This window comes from Cnephaeus nilssonii (genome assembly GCF_951640355.1).
Source record: "Cnephaeus nilssonii genome assembly, chromosome: 2".
NCBI classification, from domain to species: Eukaryota; Metazoa; Chordata; class Mammalia; order Chiroptera; family Vespertilionidae; genus Cnephaeus; species Cnephaeus nilssonii.
Genome location: NC_137073.1, coordinates 107,802,679 through 107,816,631, shown reverse-complemented (window position 1 = coordinate 107,816,631; position 13,953 = coordinate 107,802,679). Strand labels below are relative to the sequence as shown.

Below are 13,953 nucleotides of genomic sequence, written 5' to 3'. Positions count from 1 at the left end.
CCACACCCATTGACTTCAAGAACAGGGGTGCCACACACTTAGTGTATGCTAAAATCTACTCTAAGACGTGGCTCTCATTTCCTTCTTCATGCATCAATGTGTAGATGACAGAGGAAAAAAAAAAAGTAACACATTGGGCTAGCTCTTGCTGCAAAAGGTAGATGGCCTCTTCTGCAGAAGAAGAGAGGAAGAGAGATAAGAGTAAGTCAGGGAGTGGGGGTGGGGTTGGGGCAGCATGTGGAGGTAAATGGATTTCTATTTGGGAATATTAACATATTATTCAAGATTATGATTGATCCCCCCACCCCCAACTTACAAGATACGGACAAGAATCACAACTCTACTTGAAAGAAGTGGGTTGGAACCACAGCTCCCAAAGGGATCCTTCTAGATGGGATGTTAAATATTCTGATTTCCCTAAGACACCAGCATTCAACTGGGTTTCCATTACAGCCTTCATTGATTCTCTAACTTAGCTGTGTGCAAATTTGAGGCCACAATTTTGAAGGAGGAGGGAGAATATTCAACATTAAAGTCCCAAGCCATGATCAAGGCTGTCTGCTGAGGACACATGTCACTCCAGAGGAAGCCCTACTCTCAAAATGTAGATTGTGCAATGGTGCTCTCTCCTTGGCTAGGAGCTTCATGACTGCTGGGGTGCACAAAATAAGGTAGAATTCCATATCATGGCATTCGAGACAACTCAGTTAAGTGGCCATTGCTTGTTTCTTGAAAGCACCTCTTGCCACTCTCCTCTCCTTTTGCTCATCCTCCAGACATCCTGGTCCCCCTGCAGATCCAGTCTTTCCTCTGCCTCCCTTGTTCCACAGCTGCCATTTCCTCTGCGAGATGTGTTTTCCCCGCCACTTCCCCGTGCCCAGCTCATTCTCACTCCTGTGCAGCAATTCTCAGCCCTCGCTGGGCCCACCTCCCTTGTCAAGCTTTTGATTTAACTGGTTACATGGGGGCCTTGAGAATGGGGGTGACAGATAAGCTGCTGGAGTGATTCTAATGTGTAACCAGAGTTGAAAGCCACTGCTTTAGTCTAAACGTCACCTCACCAGAGACCAGACCTCTTCCTAAGAAGACATCTCTTCTATATGCTCTATTAGCTCCTTAGTCATCTCCTCCAAGGTTACTAAAGGTCTTTATTTATTTATATGTTTGCTTTGACTAACTTCTGATCTATCCACGACCTCAGAACGGTGGTCTCCAAGTGCCTGACCAGTGGCATCAGCATCATCTGGGAATCGATTAGTGCATCCCTGAGCCTCCAGGGGACCCAGGTGCCCACTGCAGGAAGTGTGTACCCAGGAAGCCAGCACCACCACCTCCTTCCCCCCCCTCCGCCCCCCGCCGGTGGTTCACCCTGCATCCTCACCTAGCAGAGCCCCCGCATGGAGTCAGGCTCCATACCTTGGTGGAATGAATGAGTGGGTGAGTGATACACTTTTCGTTTGTCAGTAGCTCACCTGTGAGTCAGACACTGAATGAAAGGAGCAAAACAATCAAACAGAAACCCCAAACACACTTTTCACTTCATTCCTTAAAACCTTCTGAGATGTACTTATAAAATATTTTTCTCCTCACTAGCCACAAACATACAAAAATTTGTGCATTATTTGATATCTGTTCCTCTCTGCCCTTCCCCCGGAAATGTTACAAATTGAAATGTACCTAAAAACACTTGTCTTATGAAAAGGTATGATTTTCTGTTATTCCCATTTTGGGGCTATGGAGGGAGCTGATTTGTGTAAGGTTGCAGATGAAGTCAGTTTCCACAGGGGCAGATGTTTGAGAGGCAGAATCCTGTTGCCCGTGGCCTTTCACGTCTACAATGTGGAGTCATATTATAAAGAACACGGGGGAACACCTAGGCCAGTGGTCGGCAAACTCATTAGTCAACAGAGCCAAATATCAACAGGACAACGATGGAAATTTCTTTTGAGAGCCCAATTTTTTAAACTTAAACTATATAGGTAGGTACATTGTTATTAACTTAATTAGGGTACGTGGTATTTTGTGGAAGAGCCACACTCAAGGGGCCAAAGAGCCGCATGTGGCTCGCGAGCCGCAGTTTGCCGACCATGGACCTAGGCCAACTCTGTACCTTCACTGAGCAGCTGGAGGGACTGGGTCAAGATGGCGCAGGTGTGATGAGAGGCTGGGCCTGGAACCCGCACTCTTTGGCACTGTGTGGCTAACACCCATCAATCTTAGTAACCCATGTGCTTGTCCTTGCAAAACCCCACGTACTTTTGGGCTTCATGCCCACAGGTTTCCACAGTTCCTCTACCAATAGTTATAACGTGCAGGCAATAAAAGGTGAATTTCCCGATGACCACCTGGGCAATGACAGGGCCCCACTTTCTGGCATCTTTTTCCCTGCATGGAGCCTGGAGGAGGCCAGGTTAGTCACACCTGTGACACAGTAGGTGCACTTGGGAGGGGGAGGTGGGAGGAGGCATGTGATCATTTAACTCCCCTTCTTGAACTGTGGGGTGGAGAACGACAAAGCCAGGAACCCTTCCAGCCTTCTATCCCAGTGGCTTCTGCAAGGTTTTGATAAAGTGACTTTTCTGGAATTTGGACAATTCACACTGACCATAGCAGCGGCTGCTCCGCCAGCTGATTCCCAGCTCTAACTGGAGGGCCACCTGCCTGGGGAAAGGCCCCTGGCACTCTAGAAGCCAGTCCCCGGCTTTTCTAGGACCGCCCTGTGTCTTCTCAGGATCTAGTTTTTCTCAGACCCTGAGAGCAGACAGCATTGGGCACACACTCCAGTCCCAGTATGTGATAGCTGTGTGGCTGTGAGCAAGTGACTGACCCTTCCCATGACTCAGTGTGCTCAGCTGGACAATAGAAATAACAGCAGTGCCTGTCGCTATGTTTGTTAAGGGGATTTAATGAGATATTATATGCCAGGGCTCACACATTTAACTGCTGTCACCATACTCCTCCTGTGCTCGCTGGGAGTCTCTAGGCCTCTTTAGGAAATTTTTTATTTGGGACTAAAAGGAAGGAAACTCATATTCATCTAGTGTCTGGCTGGTGCCTGCACTGGAATAGGCGCTCTATAACTGTGATCTTATTTATTCTCCAAAAAAACACTGTGGGATAGTTGTTATCATCATCATCATCATCATCATCATCATCATCATCTCACCACTGTTGGATAAGGAGACAAACTTAGAACTTAAATGACATGTGAAGAAACATACAACTAGTAAGCAAAACATAAAAAGCTACAAATATAGCCCTCTGACTATGCTATGATGCTTTCAAGGAGAAAAAGTAGGGTTTGTTTTCCTTCCTTTAATATGCTACCTGCCTTTCTGCAGCTATGTTGGGGGAGAGAGGAATTAACAGAAATATACTTCCTCTTCAGTGACATGCTACACAGATTGGCGGATATATACCATAATTGCAACTTGGAAATTTATTTACTGCCCCACTATAGAGTAAGTAAGCTTAAATTAGAAATGATACCTAACTCATATATTATCCAAAACATTTCTAATAAAAATCAGATAAGGAAATGGTTTATAAAGTATGATTGCACTTATAGAAAATTATATTTATAAAATATATTTTTAAATGATAAAATTTTAGAAGGATTAGTACTGACTTAACAATGATCGTTCCCTAGATGATAGACTATAGAAACTATATATTGTTTCATTTATGCATATCTATATATCAAAGAAATTGTCTTTAATAACAGGTGCTGCTTTTATAAGAAGATAATCTCATAAGAAAACATTGCTTACATATTACACCAAACACACACTATGCAGTTAAACTTTCTTTTTTTCTGCTATTCTCCTCTCGTTTCTCCCATGAAAATCTAAATAACTCTTTGTGAACCACAATGTCCTCATTTATTTTTTTCTTACGAATCTGTAACTTATATTTTAAAAATTACTCAGAAACATGTGTACACTCCAGTGAGACATTGGTACCATATTAAATTTTACATTTTGATCACCTGTTGGAGAAATGCCCTGGCTTATTTTGGAGGAGGAGATCAGTAATTAAGGTCAAGCTGTTTTCTAAGAATCCTGGAACTAGAGACCCAGTTTGGAAACACTAAAGGGATGTACAAGTCCCACCTTGATAGGTGACTGCCTTCCTCCTACAGGTGCTGCTGCTGGGGGGTCATGTGCTACTATTTTTGTCACCACTGCACATTCCTCCCCCTACCACTGCAACTCTGACCCCATCTCTCCTCCTCTCTCCTCCAGGGCATGGTTACCCTCTCACCACCACACTTCCCCCTTCTGGCTCAAGAGCTTGGAGACTACAAACACATCCCATGAATTCGTTTCCCCTCCATTCCAATGCCTGCAGTGCTCTCCCTCCCCCACTGAGAGCCTGTGAGAGCCCTGGTCTCCTTCCCTGTCTTCTCACAGGGAGTGGTAAAGGAAGTCCTCTCTGTGTTGAGAGGAGGGATAACCAGTCTCCTTTCTGGGGCTGGGGAGGGGTGTGTGTGGGATAGAGGGCTGGCTCTCTTCTAGACTCTGGAGCGTAAGAACACCACATGTATAAGCCAAGTTTTACAGAGCAATAATCAGAAATTGTAGCAGGAGGTGAACGCTGTAGTTCAGCTACATTATAACTTAAGCTAGTTTTTATGGTACAACTGGGAACCTGGTCACAATTTTAAGTGCGCTCTAATTAATGACTTTCAGTTAACAGTGGGAACACAACGTGTCCCTAAGTTTTGGACTATTTGGGCTTTGTTTACTTCTCTTAATTAAAATAATAAAAAATACATTTAAAAACAAACAAACAAACAAAAGAGCTCCTTTTGCAAAACCCACTGTGTTGTCAAAATGGCCCTCCCCATCAGCAATATTACCCAACACATATCACTGGAGTTCTCTTCTGGGTCCAAAGTGCTCTTAATGGAACCACGGACATTGCTCGTTCTGGAGCTCAGCTAGTTTAAGAGGCCAAGACCAAAAATACAACTGTTCTTTCTCTAAGGCATAGCTCTTCCTCTATTCTGAAGGCTGGAGTCAGAAAAGGGAACTCCTGCAGCCACAGTCTCTCCAGCGGCATAATAAACACTCAGCAGCTTTCATAGCAAATGGAACAACTTGGGACAAACAAAACTTCCCAAGGCCTGGAGGACCTGGCAAAAGCACCCGCCCCTCTCTGCTCCATGGAGAGAAGGTTAGGTGTTGCCAGGAGACCAAGGAGAGCCGTAAAATGGGTTACTTACCATTTTTCTTGAAAAGAGTTGATGTGCCTGGCACCCAGTGACCCCAAAGATGCCGTAAGTCGGACAGTGAATGTGCAAGTTAGCTTTGCAGAATGTACTTCCTTTTTTAAACTGTGTGGTCTGTCCAGCTTTCACACATTGATATGCAAGGTTGATTTGCATATCAACCTTAGCCCTCAGAACATTTGTATAACTGGCCAGGTTTATCCAGTTATGACCTTAAATAATATGAGAACAGCTATAGGTGAGGTTCTGAAGTCAGAAAATTGACTCAAAAATTGTATAAAAGTGCCTATATATTAAATTCTGTGTACATTATTAACCTAATTTATGTAAAGTCTGTATTTGTGGAATCTATCTATCTATCTATCTATCTATCATCTATGAATGAAGGATCCACTCTAAAATGTTAACAGTGGTTGACTTGGGTGGAGGTATTATCATACATAATTCTTATTTTGTACTTTGCTAATATTTTAACTTTTCTGTTTTGCGTAGATAGTGCTTGTTGAAAACAACTACTATAAGCTTAAAATGATCAAAAGGATCACAGTAATTTTAATCATAATTTCAACATTTAAATGGTGGAAATATGGTACTCATAAGCTTATCATAGAATAATATTCATTTCACTCAAAATATAAAGCACATTTCAATCTAGGTTCATGTGTTAATTTTTCAATAATTTTTGTTAGCATCAAATGCCCCAATCCCTCTCACACAGGTGAACTACATATTCTTGCATTAAGGGCATGGTATTTGATCCCAAGTAGTTAGATTCCCCACCAATCAACTGTAGCACCTATGTAAACATATTCTGGTACACAGAATTATTTCTTTTATTTGAATATATAGCCTGATCCTAAAGTAATTCCAAAGATAGAAGACCATCTTGTTTCCTATTGGAAAGGAAAGCCGACTGAGTCCTTAATTTGGGGTTGCAAACGTTTAGATCTTCTTGTCAGTACTACCGCATTTACCTAGTAGAGGGGCACCAAATTTCTTCATTGATGACGATCAAATACTAATTATACCCTGACAATACAAAACCCTTTATTAAAAAAGATGTTCCTTATTTATTCCTTAAAATGAAAATGCTTTTCAAAATCAAGATGTGATAAGAAATATGGATAGAATCATTGCCAGGGCAAGGTGGGAAGGCAGGGCAGGCGCAAGTTTTGGGGGGTAGAAAGGAGCCTGATATAGGTATTTTAAAGAAGGGTGGGGCTTGAGGAGGAGTCCCAAGCTAGGTTGGTAGTCAGGAATCTCAAATTGCATAGTCTCTGGCACGTAATAAATGTGTAGCGAATGAATGAAGGAGAAAAATCAAGGCAGCACAGGTGTGGGAACCAGGCATGCCACTGATGTAAAAATCGCCAAATGAAGACCTTTCAATGGCAGCTTCTTTAGCGTAACCAGAAACCTCTTGTTTCACTCTCTGCCGAAACAGATTATCCCAGTGCAGGGGCACCTTAGGGTCTAAAGCAGTGGGTCTCAACCAGCTGTGCATTAAAATCACCTGACAGTCTTCCTTCCTTCCTTCCTTCCTTCCTTCCTTCCTTCCTTCCTTCCTTCCTTCCTTCCTTCCTTCCTTCCTTCCTTCCTTCCTTCCTTCCCTCCCTCCCTCCCTCCCTCCATTTCTTTCTTTCTCTCTCTCTCTCTCTCTCTCTCTCTCTCTCTCTCTCTCGCTCTCTCTCTTTCTTTCTTCCTCACCTGAGGATATTTTCACATTGATTTTTAGAGAGAGTGGAAGAGAGAGGGAAAGACAGAGATAGACATTGATGTGAGAGAAACACATCAATTGGTTGCCTCGTGCACGCATCCGACCCAAGACTGCGAGGTATGTGCCCTTGACCGGAATCGAACCTGAGACCCTTCGGTCCGCAGGCCGGCGCTCTATCCACTGAGCCAAACTGGCTAGGGCTCACCTGGAAGTTTTTCAAAAAGTCTAGTTCCCAGGCTTTACACCAGACCACTCAAATAAAAACCTGTAGTTTTGAGACCGTGGCTTCAGTATTTTCTAAAGCTCCCCAGAGGAATCCAAGGTGCAGGCCTCAAAAAGGAGGAGCACACAGGTAACTCGTGCTAGCGAGATGGCGGACAGGCCACCAGGCAAGCCCTGCAGGTTAGAAAGAATTCTACACTCTGACACTGTTTACTACTAAGCCTAGCAATACGTTTTCACCGTGCACTACATAATAATTACTTACACATAGTCTTTCTATGACTTTCTCTCTGTACCAGTAAGTGGAACAAAAGTTATGTGCTAAACAGAAATCGAGCCATTTCCAAGAACAATGTAGCTGATTGGACAAGTCTTGGGTTAAGACGACTTGGAATTTCAATTCTTTCACTTGAATTCCCTTTCAATTTCTGCTTACTTCTAAATGCAGATTAAGGTAATTTTTTAGTTGTTACTGACATAACTTCACCAGTCTCTGAAAAATGTACACTTAAAAGAAGTATTTTGGCTAAGAGAAAACCAGGTAAGGGCTGAAGCTCTTAACCATAACTTATAATCCACCAATAAGTTTGTATTTTTAGTGTTTGGAGCATAATCACTTTACTTAAAACAATTATTTCCATTGTGACACATGTGAGTATATTTTCTGTCATATCAACCAAGTACACAAGTCCCTGAGCAGAAAGATGAAACAGGAAATGCAGTAAAGATGACAGACAATGCAGCGATACCATCTAAAGAAGATAAAGTTATATTTTCCTGGTATGGGCCCTGCCTTTGGAAGGAGAAGTAGCTCAGAGAGTGCAAACCTGGTTAGAATCCTTCAAGTACTTGGACATGCATTCTCTGTGCATACCTTTGCATTCTGGAAAACTTTTTGTTCAGGCAGTGGTAAAATCTGTCTGTCCCTTCGCTATCCGCTGAAGGGGACAGCTAGGTGGAAACTGCGCGGCCCAGAAACAGGGCGAGGCTGTTCATTTTTTAAAAGCCAATTAACAGGAAAATGGAGGAAGATAGCACAAATTAAAATTTAAGTCACACGACTGATCACTATTAACAGTATTGTCAAGGCTGTACCTCACAGGCTTTAAAGAGTGATGATTAAATTGTTAGAAATACTCTTACACAACTTCCGCTTTATCACCTGAATGGCTAACATTTTAGGGAAGAAACACTAGATTATCTACTTTAAGTATACAACATGAGCACACCTGGAAAAACCCCTGAGATAAAATAGGGGGATATTGAGTCTCACCTCTTCCAGGAAGTCTTCCATGATTCTTGCTCACTCATCTCCTGGTTTTTCTGAACTCCTGCAGACTACACCATGAAATGAAGCTCTTTGATATGTTTGCCTTTTATGGTTCTCCCACTGAATTGGCTGCATTAGGTTTGGCTCCCTAACTAGATTTGAAACTCCTCCAATTTTTGTACTTCCTTCTGTCACCCTCAGATCCTAGAGCAGCTTTTGTTTTTCAAACCTTTTCATTTTGGCGCATGGGTTCCTTTCAGAATCTGATAAAAGCGGTAGACTCTTTGCACACGAATTCTGCATGTGCACAGCCTCCCTCAACGCCCATCATTTCTGGGAAGCTGGCGGAGAACGCTTGGCTAAAATACTGTCAAACGCTAGGAGATGATCACTGCATTGTTGCTTTTTGATGATGAAAGCACAGAAATGTTAAGTGACCCCTCAAGTTTCCAGACTGAGTCTGGTGAGTCAAAACTCCATTATTTTTTTATGCTTGACACTTTTCATCAACATGCTTTTTGCATTCTGCCAGCAGAGAACAACTCAAACTCACAAAATAGATTCATAGAAATTCAAGGAAATTCTAGTCTCCCTGCTTGGTTAGATATGGAATAGCCAGATGGAAAGTGGCAGGGAGGAAGCAGGATATGGCCAGGCCTGCTTAAAAAGGTTGTGCAGGAGGAAATGGGCAGTACCTTGATTTGGCTTATTTTTCTTTCATTTTTTGTTTTGAAAACAAAATGGATTTTTTTTCACTCTTGTACTTTCTATTTTTGATGAAAAGAGGCCTTAACCCTTTCAGAACATCAGTGCTCTAGAAAAAAAATAACTTATTTATCAACTTCAGTACAAAATGAACTCATCTTCCAATAGGAAGAGCGTTCCCACTGTATTATACCCTAGATGAGGAAATTTTATTTAAACTCAAGAAGGGCAGGAAACAGCTGTCATTACAATTTAAACCCAACCCCAGGCAAATGTTTACTAAACTCTAAAAGAACTGCTGAAGTAAGAAAATGGAAAAATAGCCTAAACTTTACTTAAGAAGTCTTTTATCAAAACAACTGGCAGAGCAAAGAGAAAAAAGAACAAAGCTCACAGAAGAATTCTGTTATATGTTAATGCACTTTTTACTTTCTTCTGCTACTTTGGCTCTGATTTGTATCTGACCCTCTTCTTGGGTTTGGGGGAACTCGAATATTCAGTGGCGTCTGTTAGTTTTATAGTGTCCTCTCGTGATTCTTTATCTCTTCATTTCTTTAAATTCTCCTCCAAGGCTAAGTCCAAGTTGTAATTCTCTTATCTCACTGGGCTTTCAAGATTTAACTAACATCATCAAAATATGCACCCTCATTGGATTGGTCATTGTGCTAAACAATTTGTTAAGGGTAATGTGCATTTTAATGAATGAAAGAAAGAAAAGGTCCTATATGGAAAAATGGATCTATTTTTCTTTCCTTCCTCCCTCCCTCCTTCTCTCCCTCCTTCTCTCCCTCCTTCTCTCCCTCCTTCTCTCCCTCCCTCCCTCCCTCCCTCCCTCCCTCCCTTCCTTCCTTCCTTCCTTCCTTCCTTCCTTCCTTCCTTCCTTCCTTCCTTCCTTCCTTCCTTCTCATTTTCCTTCTCAACAGGAAGATTAGACCAGAAAGTTTGGGAAAAAGCAGATGAGCCTTGGGTTTTAGACTCAGGGAAGATGGCAGGAGAAAGCAGATCACTCCATCATTCCCTGAGTTCTTTCCCTCTCCCATTGTCAGTTAATTGCAGGTTTACATATACTCATTTTCCTCATTTATTGTCTGCTTAATTTTAAAATAGGATTTTTTTTTCAGTTTAGGATAAATATTGGTGAGGTCTTACTTCTTTTTTGCACTTATAGAATATAATTTCAAGTTTGTTTAAAATAGTAAATTTGAAAACATTTCCAGATTTTAATCTTTTTCCTTGGTTTTTCTTTTCTTTCTTTTTTTTTTTTACACTTTAGAATTACCCTATTCTCTCCACTTGAAAAGTTACTCAAACTTAGTCTTTTTTTATACTCTATTGCTCAAATTTGAATTAGACAGGCAGGAAGCTGACCTAAATAGATAATTATTTATGTCCTAATACAAATTAGCCATACCTGAGTGAAACCGAATGGCATTTTTTCTTTTGGTCAGTAGAATAGGAATATTTCTATTTTCAATTCTATAGGACTTTTTGGAACTTCATATTATTATTAATGCTATAAGGAGGACTTAGGAATATTTACAATGTAGTTATGAAAACATTTATTATAACACAATTTGTGGAGTGATTCATTGTCATCCTGACCCTCTTTTCTCTTGTTGCTTCCAGGCTGATTGACTTTAGTAGGCTAGCACATAGTGAAAAAAATCACTGACCAACAAATGATACTGATCAACAAACTGGATATCTACATGCAGAAGAATAAAGTTGAAGACTTACCTTATACCATATGCAAAAGTCAACTCTACATGGATTAAAAACTAAACACAAGAGCTAATAAAACTAGAAGACTCTTAGAAGAAAACATAGGGGGAAAGCTTTATGACATTAACTTCAGATCCAATTATTTTTTAGTATGAAATAAAAAACATAAGCAAAAAAAAAAGAAAAAGTAGGCAAATTAATTTTTTTCAACATTAAAAACTTTTTATATATCAAAGGACGCTATCAGAGTAAAAAGGTACCCTCTAGAATGGGAGTAATATTTGCAAATCATCTATCTGATATGGGATTGACATCCAGAATTCTATATGAGAATTCTTACAACTGAAAAACAAAACAATCTGATTACAAATTAGGCAAACAACTTGATAGACATTTTACCATGATCAAGTGGGTTTTAATCTAGGGATGCAAGGCTGGTATAATATTTGCTTATCAATTAATGTGATACATCACATAAACAAAATGAAAGATAAAAAACCACATGATCATATCATAGATGCAGAAAAAGCATTCGACAAAATCCAGCACCTTTTTAAAATAAAAACTCTCAGCAAAGTGGGAATAGAGGGATCATACTGCAACATAATAAAGGCCATATATGGCAAATCTACAGCCAACGTCATGCTCAATGGGCAAAAACTAAAAGCATTTTCCTTAAGAACAGGAACAAGACAAAGATGTTTGCTTTCACCACTCTTATTCAACATAGTACTGGAAATCCTAGCCACAACAATCAGACAAGAAGAAGAGATAAAGGGCATCAAAATTGGAAAGGAGGAAATAAAATTGTCATTATTCACAGACAACATGATATTGTACATAGAAAATCCTAAAGATTCCACCAGGAAACTACTAGATTTAATAAATGAATTTGGCAAGGTAGCACGATACAAAAGCAACATCCAGAAATAGATGGCATTTTTATACACCAATAATGAACTCTTAGAAAAAGAAACTAAAAATACCAATCCCATTTACCATTGTAACAACAACAAAAATAAAATACCTAGGAATAAACTTAACCAAGGAGGCAAAAGACCTATACTTGGAAAACTATAGGACAGTGAAAAAATAGAAGAAGATACAAACAAATGGAAGAGTACACCATGCTCAGAGACTAGAAGAGTTAACATAATTAAAATGTCCCTACTACCCAAAGCAATGTACAGATTCACTGCAATCCCTATTGAAATTCCAATGGCACTCTTCACAGATCTAGGACAAATACTTCAAAAATTTAATGGAACCATAAAAGACCCTGATAGCTGCAGCAATCCTGAGAAAGAAGAACAAAGTTGGAGGTATCATAATAACAGATATCAAACTATACTACAAAGCCATTATAATCAAAGCAGCCTGGTACTGGCACAAGAACAGGCATATAGACCAATGGAAGAGAACAGAGACCCCAGAAATTGACCCACACCATTTTTATCAATTAATGTTTGACAAAGGAGGCAAGAACATACAATGGTGTAAAGACAGTCTCTTCAACAAAAGAGACTGGATAGATACATGCAAAAAGATGAAAGTAGACCATCAACTTACACCATACACAAGAATAAACTCAAAATGGATAAAAGACTTAAATATAAGCCATGAAACCATAAAAATCCTAGAAGAAAACACAGGCAGTAAAATGTCAGACATCTCACGGAGCAGAATTTTTGCCAATACATCTAGGGCAAGAGAAACAAAGGAAAAACAAACAAATGGGATTACATAAAAATAAAAAGCTTCTGCACAGAAAAAGCAATAAAAAACACACAACACCACCATCAAATGAGAAGGGAACCCACTGTATGGGAGAACATACTTGCCAATGATATATCTGCTAAGGGGTTAAATTTCCAAAATATATAAAGTTCTCATACAATTCAACAAAAGGAAGACAAACAATCCAATTTAAAAATGGGCAGACCTGGATCTTTTTCTCACTTCAACAGTGTTTAGATGGAACAGACTCAGGGACACCCCTTCTTCCAGCCTCTGACCACTCTCCAGCATCTTATCCAGTCACCACCATCTTAACCATCTCAGCCATCCTCAGCCTCTGAAACCAACCAACACCGTGTTTTGTTGTTGTTATTGTTTTTTTCTTTTTACCTTAACTCCTTATTGCCGACAACCATGAGCTCCCAGACTCATCAGAAGTAACCCACCGAGGTGGAGGCTGCTATCAACCGCCTGGCCAGCCTGCCTCTGCGGGCCTCCCACACCCACCTCTCTCTGGGCTTCCATTTCTACCTGGACGGTGTGGCTCTGGAGGGCGGGGGCCACTTCTTTCCCCTGGAGAAGAAGCCCGAGGGTGCTGAGCAGCTCTTAAAGAAGCAAAATAAGCGAGGTGGCTGCATTCTCTTCCAGGACTTGCAGGAGCCTTCCCAAGATGAGTGGGCAAAACTCAGGACGCCAGGGAAGCCGCCATAGCCTTGGAGAAAAGGACCCTGTGGAGCTGCAGGCCCTGGTTCTATCTGCGCAGACCCTCAGCTCTGTGACTTCCTGGAGAACCACTTCCGGGGTGAGGAGGTGAAACTCATAAAAAAATATGGGCGACACCTGACTAACCTCCACAGGCTGGCCAGCCCCGAGGCTGGGCTGGGTCATTATCTTTTGGAAATGCTCACCCTCAAGCACGACCAGGAGCCTTTGGAGCCCAGAGGCCTTTGAGGCCCCCTCTGCATTCCCCTGGTGTCGGCTTTTGCCTGAGCCACTCCCCAAAACCGCTAGCCATTCTTTTAACCACCCTGGAGCCCTCTTCCATGCATTAGACCAAATGGAAACAATAAAGCTTTTAGCAGCAAAATGAATGAATGAATGAATAAATAAATAAATAAATAAATAAATAAATAAATAAATAAATAAAATAAAATAAAATAAAAGGGTTGGGGTGGGGAGCCGAGGACCTCAATAGACACTTCTCCAAAGCAGACATACAGAAGGCCAATGAAAAAATGGTCAAAGTAACTGATCATCAGAGAGATGCAAATTAAAATGACAATGAGATACCACACCACACCTGTCAGAATGGCTACCATCAACAAATGACAAGTGGATGTGGAGAAA

General features: G+C 41.0%; 1 protein-coding gene across 6 annotated transcripts in view; it reads right to left on the bottom strand.

The window, feature by feature from the left end:
• FYB1 (FYN binding protein 1) overlaps positions 1 to 13,378 on the bottom strand; it is a 140,666-nt gene extending 127,288 nt beyond the window's left edge. For 2 of the 6 annotated variants that reach the window (XM_079796924.1, XM_079796930.1), the window contains exon 1: positions 13,114 to 13,378. In XM_079796924.1, the coding sequence (XP_079653050.1) occupies positions 13,114 to 13,131 (18 nt within the window). In that variant the 5' untranslated portion in view covers positions 13,132 to 13,378. Of the gene's footprint in view, positions 1 to 5,227; positions 5,318 to 12,811; positions 12,944 to 12,996 lie in introns of those variants that run through there. The other 4 variants (XM_079796927.1, XM_079796926.1, XM_079796928.1 and 1 more) reach the window with 4 other exon arrangements.
• Between the last annotated feature and the right edge of the window lie 575 nt (positions 13,379 to 13,953).